Source organism: Chenopodium album, chromosome 6, assembly GCF_948465745.1.
Source record: "Chenopodium album chromosome 6, dcCheAlbu1.1, whole genome shotgun sequence".
Lineage (NCBI taxonomy): Eukaryota > Viridiplantae > Streptophyta > Magnoliopsida > Caryophyllales > Amaranthaceae > Chenopodium > Chenopodium album.
In genome coordinates this window covers 20856485-20864665 of record NC_137839.1, presented here as the reverse complement: position 1 = coordinate 20864665, position 8181 = coordinate 20856485, and the positions used below count along the sequence as shown (strand labels likewise).

Here is an 8181-nt window from a genome sequence, read left to right as displayed (position 1 = left end):
GAGTTCTAGGCCCCTTCCCAATACTGGAAATCTGAGACAGAATCAAGTTCCCTAACAGGGGGCGAGGCCTCTGCTCCTCATGGAAAAATCAAATTTTCACTGAAGAGAAGCAAATGGAGAACCTCTGAACAATCTTTCAAGTTCGTAGGTCTGATTGAATCAATTTCCTTTGAGCAAGGGAAATACAAGGAAAAAGAAACAGGTCACCCTTTTCCTTTTCACTTTAAAGTCCAAAACAACAGCCTCACGTGTCCTTAGAAAGGTGTTCCAGGTTTTCGAATTTATAGATTACTAGTAGAGGACTTCATATAGAATCATTTAGGAATATCTTGGTTATCCATGATTACACAGAAAGTCACAGAAGTCAATACTGTTTCAATTCTCAATCTCCACTCTTTGCTACTCTAAGAAATTGTACATGCAAGCTCAACACTACACTATGAAACTGGGCAAATAAAAAGAGGCCCCTTAAATCTCAGCGTAATATTTGCGTATATGAGAGCCTGTCGGTTTACAGAAGATGTCCCTTCGCTAAGTATTTAGGAGACATTTAGACACTAAAACAGCAGTTATACGACTTATACCTAACACTTCCAGCATTTCTTTTCTTTTGCATTTCTTTTGATAAGACCACTTGAATCCAAACAATATCTTGTCATGAAATAAAATGAGAAGCTAAGAAGGTATACTCTATAAGTCTATTTAATGAAATAGAACACATTATACAAAATTTGAAAGCTTTACTTACATCATCAAAGATGAAGATCTTCAATGTCAGTTATAAGACCTTTTCTTTCTGCCAATAGCCTATCTTGTTCAGTTACCACCAGCTGACCACATGCACCATTTATATCTTGGCCCATTTCCTTACGAACTGTTGTCCGGATGTTATATGTCTCCCTGAGAATTCTCTGAAAATTTTTTACTTTAGTTTCACTACTCGTTTTGAATTGACTTGTACTGCCAACAGGGTTGAAAGGTATCAGATTTACAACCTGTATAAATTTTATCAACACCCACATGCAAATGTTAGGGGAAGTAAGACTAGTAAGCTTTCAATCATAAAACACAAACCATAAACCAAAGCCACACTTGCTTAACAGAACAGATTCACTTTATACAGGAAGTTTACAAAGCAAATAGTACAGCAATGTGATAAATGATACATCCCAGAGAAATGAAAGTCACATATCTCACACGCCAAAGTGAAGTTCCATCCCAAACCAATTGGCAAAAGCTAGGTTCATCACATAATTACCCTCTGTTTTTTTTGAGGTTGGAATATATAAATTATAAATACACACGGACACAGAATCTCCAAATTTCCTCCACATGCAAGTCCCTTTTAACTTAAGAGACTAGAGATATAGCAACTTCCCCATAAGAACTGGACATCTAATAGGGCTCAGATCCTTCTCTAACTGTATAATTGAAGGACCATGAGTTCTCACAATATGAAGCCTCTTACATACTGCCCCCATACTCTACAAAACCATGAGTTCAAAAGAGCACAACAAGAAATAATCTCAAAAATGAAACAAAATCAGAATAAAAAGCATAAAAATGAATCTATACCCAAACCAACAAATTCCTTCTATATTATTCCTTCTATTTTCTGTGAGGCCAGTGCCAGTGTCAGGTCAGAGCAAGGTGCTATTGGATGTACAACAGGGGAGAATAAAGATTGGTCTGACTATGTCATAATAATTAACATAAAAAAAATACCAACAACTACTAACAGAAGCACTAGTAACCCCTATAAATGAATAACTTTAGCACCACAGTTTGAAGATGAATGCAAGAAATACTAAAGCTTTTATAAGAGAACCAAGGCCAATACAAGGACTTGGGATTTATCAGTAGCAGTGACAGCTATGATAAACAAGCATAGAAATAGAAATCTAAAACAACACAACTACTAATTCTAAAAATTACTGACGAAACGCCAATTAGAATGCAAAAATAGCTAGTGCAGGTTATATAGGTGGAAGATATATGAGTTGGCATTGTTTATGTTGTGCCGAGGGCCACTATTCGGAAGAAGCATGACAAGGCATGACACAGCCCAATCCAGCATGACAAACTACGCTAAAATTTGTGAAATTTGGCTCAGGACGCAAGCCCAGCCCCGATCAGCATGGTGGCACGAGGGCTTGAGCCATGCACGGGACGACCTTGTAAAATTTTGGCACATCACGGCACAGCACGTAGATTGTGGTCTGGGCCTACCTAGCCCCAAAGCATATGGGCTCAACAGGAAGCCCGGCTCAGTCATCTTTAGTATTAGATATAAACAAAGAGTGTCTTGCGATTATCTCAAGCTTAGAAAAAGAAAAGCCAAATATGGCAATAACATTAGTTTAAATTAACTTCCACGTTACCATTAGTGCCTGCTAGTTGTTCAAAAAAAGTAAGGCGACTCTTGGCGTTGACAACTTGTTCTTAAATTTGTGTACTACACTTGGAACCATGATATAACTATACATCTGAAAACATAGCTTTTTCGAGGACATTTTTTCAATTCATTGCCCACATATGCAACTATCTATAGCTCAATACTTGTAAATTTGCAGACTGCTAAAAAATAAAGAGCTGGGTATGCCTCTTGTTCACTTTATTTATTAAAATCATTAAAAGGGCAAGAAACGCTACAAATAAATAATAAGAATACACTAACCACTTCCAATGTCTCTAGCAATTTTCCAAGCTGGTGTGCTTGCAGCTCATTGTCATTCACTCCATCAAGCATTATGTACTCGATAAATATTTTCTGCTGACTAGATACAGAAGCAGAGAAAAGAAGAGAGGGTCATTCAAGGCATTAGTTTTTTTGCAAGGTTTATACAAAAATACATGCAAGTGTGCAACATCTTTTACCTATTTTTTTGGTATAAATGAAGCGCAGCCATAAGTTTCTCCAATGGAAATGCCCGAGCTGCAGGCATAATTTGGCAACGTATATCCTGAACTGGTGCATGAAGTGATACTGCGAGATTCAGATTAGGAAGATCGTTGTGTAGCTTATTAATTGCGTGCACAATTCCCACCTAAGGAGTATTCGGTCCAAATAAGATCATTCAGTCAAAATGTCGTGACATCAAGCCTACGCATTTTTATTCCTTACAAGATTACTAGTGTTACATAATATTGCCTACGTCGTTTTACCTTCTAGAAAAAGAGTCAATACATAAGCTAAAATAGTTAAATTATTTTAATTCATTATAAAATAACAAGTCACATACACAAACAGTTCCTCTATCTAAAATAATTGTCATACTGTCCAAAATATTACTGGTCATATTGGCAAATTGTCCCAAACCCCCATAATCATGAATTTATGATAAATAGGAACGGAGAGAATTTTTTCACAACATTTGAAATACAGTGAGAATAATTGCCAGAGGGTACTTTGCTAAAATTAGGAGGTTTGTTAGCAGTAACCAATCAACACCTTAAATTTTCAAGTATTCCTAGGAACAATTCAAATCAGATGGAAACATGGCATCTTAATATATGCAAGTCACAAAACAGTATAATGAGATCTGTTTTTGACCGTCTTGACATTTTAAATAGAGATATAGGGTAAATAACCTAAAACCATGCATTGCGGCTAATTTGTATAGAGTACTCAGTAATGTTTATATATACCACGGCAAAGATAATAATACATCTTTGGAATGATTTAATACAATTGCATTCAAGATTTCAAGAAACACAAAAATAAGGTTCTAGCTTTAATACCGTTGACACAGTGATTTTCCTTGGTGACAAGTGAAATGGAGCGCTCGTCATGGCACGAATTGCTTCCACCAATGCAGAGTAATTATTCAATGGCTCCCCCATCCCCTGTAAACCAAAGATATAATCAAATGGACAAGCTTTTATAAAAGGTTAAGATTCCTATATGCAAAAAGGATAAAGTACAAGTTACATATAATCTAACAGTTTCAATAGTAATGAAAGGGGAAAAGATTATTACCAACAAAAAAAAAATCTAGATAAGTCACAAGTTGATCCCATTTTAAGTAGTGTCATTAAGCATAATATATCAAATTTCTCAGGCAAAAAGAACACATCGTTGTTATTCAAACTTTTTGAAGCTACAAGGATAGAGGATGCAGTATAGTAAAATATAAAAGAACAGTGAGAGGAGAAGTGAAGCCGAAAAAGGAGTGAAGATGAAAATGAAAATTGAATATTCATAATCCCCAGAGGGCATAAGTGTAACGCCTGTATTTTCAAGAGTAGTACTCTCTTATAAAAAGAATAATAAAACTTTATAAATGCTTTGCCGATTCAAAACCCAATTTATTACTAATTATCGGAATCTCTTCCCTCTCAGCAAGTACTTCCCGCTCTAGAACTAACTTCCCATGTGACCCTTGCCAAAAGAACCTTCCAATGACAATGACAAAATAATCACAATTTATGGGAACTTTGTGGGTGTTTGGTTATTGGAATGGATTGGTATGGAATCACATACTAAAGAGGTATGGATTCCGAAACTCATACTAGTCTAAAGTTGTTTGGTTTTATTGTTGGGATGGATTATATACTCCATTAATAGAATGGATAGTGAATCTTAGGAGGAGAGGTGGGTATGGGATTCCATATGTCTGGGGTAGAGTTAGAACCCCTTGGGTATGAGATTCCATAGTTAAAAAGCTCAACCAAACAAAAAACGTATATGGAATAGGTTCCAACTTCATTCCAACCTATTCCAAATTATCCAACCAAACGATCTAACCTAACCTATTTATCAGAATATACATTTATTTTCCATCTCTACATTACTTAACTCTATAATTGACTTTACATATGTTACTTGCCAACATATACCTAGATATTGACCAAGTGTCGTAGTTAAAATAATAAATTAGGCTCATGAACTTTGTGAATGTCAATCAAAGTTGATCAAGTAAATCTAAACAAACAAGTTGTACTCACAGTTGTTCAGCTTAAGGAAGAAAACTATAACCAATACAAAGTAAAAAAAAAAATAAAAAATAAATAAAAAAAAAAACCAAGTGCAATTTGTCAAGGAAGATCCTAGAACAAAAACTATTCAACAAGAAACCTGATTTTCAAACTTTTATTCATGCGCGTGAACACACACACACACAGACTTCAGCTCAGCAACTCCACCAGCCCTTTCTAAGACGTTACCTCCCAGCCCTTTGTTTAATATACAATCTAACCAGATCCTTTTACAATACAGCTTCCGCTAAATCCAACCATTATCTCAAAGGGGGGCAGCAGTATATGATTCTTAAAGACTTTCTCCAGACTTGATGATGACTGCCATAGGGTTATTGTGATTAAATTTTACTCCAAGCCAAACAAAATGCCAGATAACTGCCCTAACATCTAGATGGAACAAAAATACTACGATATAATATAACTAGCTCTCTGCAGAGAATTGCACAATCTGATTGGCTAGCACATGCAAAAACAATCCAAACAGAAAATTGATACTTTTTCCACAGCTAAGATATCATGTAGCAACTGAAAAGAAAAAAAAAAATTACCATAAAAACAATATTACGTATATTTGATATACGAGAGGCATGCACCAATTGCTCCACAATCTCTCCTGTTGTTAAATTACTTTTGAATCCCATGCTCCCAGTTGCGCAAAACGTGCATCCCATTTTGCATCCAACCTTTCCATAAATGCACATATAATAACTAAAACATTTAGATTCTGCAACAATAAGTATGACCAGTTCCACATAGAAGAAATAAAGTTAATAAGAACTATTATTTCATTACTCTCCCTAGAATAACACAAGCATAGGAGACAGAAAATCACGATAGTAAACATATCACTGTCTGGACGAGAGCAAATTTAGCCTAAATGCTATTACAATTTATAAATAGCCTGATGTCCAACTTGTTTAGACTGGTTTACAAGTGGGTGGATCAGATAAAATCTAGAGTGATTCGATATCCTTCTTCAAGTTTCCATGTGGTCTGTGCAAAGACCACCAACTAACAACGAAAAATCAACAAAATGAGATGCCATAGATGCAATGTCAAGTACTATTGTACTCTAAAAAAAGTAAAGTATTTTTAAAACTTAACCATTTTTTAGCTTAATTGTGTCAAATTTCTATGACCAGTTTTGATTATTCATTCTTCTCAGATCTATGACTATTTTTTATAATTCATTCCATCTATGACTAGTTTGACTATTCATACCTTCTCGGATTAACTAAATAAAAAATAAAAAAAAAAACCCTTACTCTGGGATAAGGAAATGAGGGGTGACATTTATATCCATTGAATATCCTGAATCAAGTGTTTTAACTGGAAATAGTCCCACAGAAAGTGAATTTTATTCTATATACTACACCATCTGTTTTGAAGTTCAACAGGTATCATATAATTAGAAGTAGGTATCAATCAATATTAGGGGCTTTAAGGCACAACATTAGAAGTACATAGCTAATAAGATACTTCGATTGTCACACCTCACATTGCTAGTTTAGATTACCCTATTAAAGTGGCAATTATTATCAACAAGGTGAGTTCATACTTCATAAAAAGGAAGCCAACTCAAAACTTCAAAAACACAATTCATAGGACACTAGCATCAAGTCAAAAAACTAACAAAAGAATAGTCATAACATGGATACATCAAGCATCCGCCCTAAAGTATTATTTCATTATATAATCCCAACATGCAATGAACATAGATTTAAGCACAATTTATTCTGCAAAAAAGAAAAGAAAAAATATAATTACAAAAATAAAAATCAATGTCAAAGTACCTGAGATGACACACAAAGAGTTGACCTTAGACCCCCAGGACGCTGTTTGCCGCCATATTGTCCTAGGCGGCTATCATATCTCATTATCACAGCTTCCACAAATGCCCCGTTCTGAAAAATTATAAATACAATTGGACAACAAGGGTGAACAGCTTGTGAGAAAACTACTACACTACATTACAAAAAGTTAATAATATTAAGTATCAACCACATCATGAAGCAATGGATTACATCACTTATCTCATTGACTAGGCTATTACTTCCTAACAGTGTTATGAAGTAAGAAATAGCCTTGGGAATCAAAGAGTCAAGTTAACACATATCTTATTCTTATCCAAGAGAACCTAACTAAAGGCAAAGGGAAAGCCAGAAAGAATCAAAACCGAAACGACCTTCAATAGCCATCATGTTTAGTTTTAATAACCCAAAATGAGTTAGCTAAGATATGTTTACTTCACAAATGAAAATATCACATCATCTTTGTACATGATTCAAGATATTGTCCGGTTAAAAGCTAACACTTAAAGAGTTATCCCCTAAATTACCATGCAGAAAGTACCAAGATTTGCTTGATTGTAGGAACATACTTTCCCCAATTTTCCTCAACAAAATTCCTGTATTTTCCTCAACCATATAACCTCCTAGTTTTTTAATTTCCCGTGTACATTCAATTTTAACCGAAAACCCAATTATTGTAAATAACCAATCTCGGCGAAAAGGCAGCAGAAGAAGATCAAGGTTTACAATCATGGACACCAACAACTAGTTTCAAAAACTGAGCAAATATCATACAAAACCCTGAAAATAATACTCCATTTTTTCAAACATAGTCCTCACAATACTAGTTCAATTACACTATCAACGCGACTATTAATTCCAGGCCAAGAGTACCAAATACTAATTGTCATAACTTAATTGAGAAAATAATAGATTGAAAAGGGAAAATGCAAAAAATTAAAACCTTGAGCTTAATGAGAAGTTTAGAGGTAACAGCATCAGTAGAATGAGAAACAGAGTGAAGGGTTGAAGATAAAGGCAAGAACTTGGAATTGAGAAGAGGGTAAGCAGCAGCAGGCAATGACGGAATTTCATCCCATTTACAATTGGGATTCTGCAGAACATTCCTGCAACACCATTAATGGCGAACAACAAGATTAAAATCCATTGAAATTACAGAAAAAAGAGAGAAAATTGAAAAGAAAAATCACAGAATAAGAGAAGAAATTGGTTTACTTACTTCCAAATCAAAGGGATGAATTGAGGGTTGATTCCGGCGTTTTCGAACTCGGTCCGTAGCACAGAAGCGTCGAAAACGGATCGAAGCGCCATTGATGATGTGATTGTAGTTTTGATGCGTCGAGAATTGTTCTGGTTTGACGCTTCGTTGCTGGCTGCGGTCCGAGCTCGT

General features: G+C 35.1%; 1 protein-coding gene across 2 annotated transcripts; it reads right to left on the bottom strand.

Moving 5' to 3' along the window:
• Positions 1-440: 440 nt before the first annotated feature.
• Positions 441-8181, bottom strand: LOC145634723 (uncharacterized). Of its 2 annotated transcripts, none has more exons than XM_081686115.1 (8): positions 8011-8181; positions 7735-7897; positions 6774-6884; positions 5529-5663; positions 3742-3846; positions 2878-3047; positions 2678-2777; positions 441-995 (listed from the first exon to the last, which is right to left on the bottom strand). In XM_081686115.1, exons 1-8 carry the CDS (start codon positions 8100-8102, stop codon positions 753-755), a joined length of 1119 nt encoding a protein of 372 aa, XP_081542241.1. In that variant the 5' UTR covers positions 8103-8181; the 3' UTR covers positions 441-752. The 2 variants fall into 2 exon arrangements, with proteins under 2 accessions (XP_081542241.1, XP_081542242.1); XM_081686116.1 differs by having other exon boundaries at positions 799-960.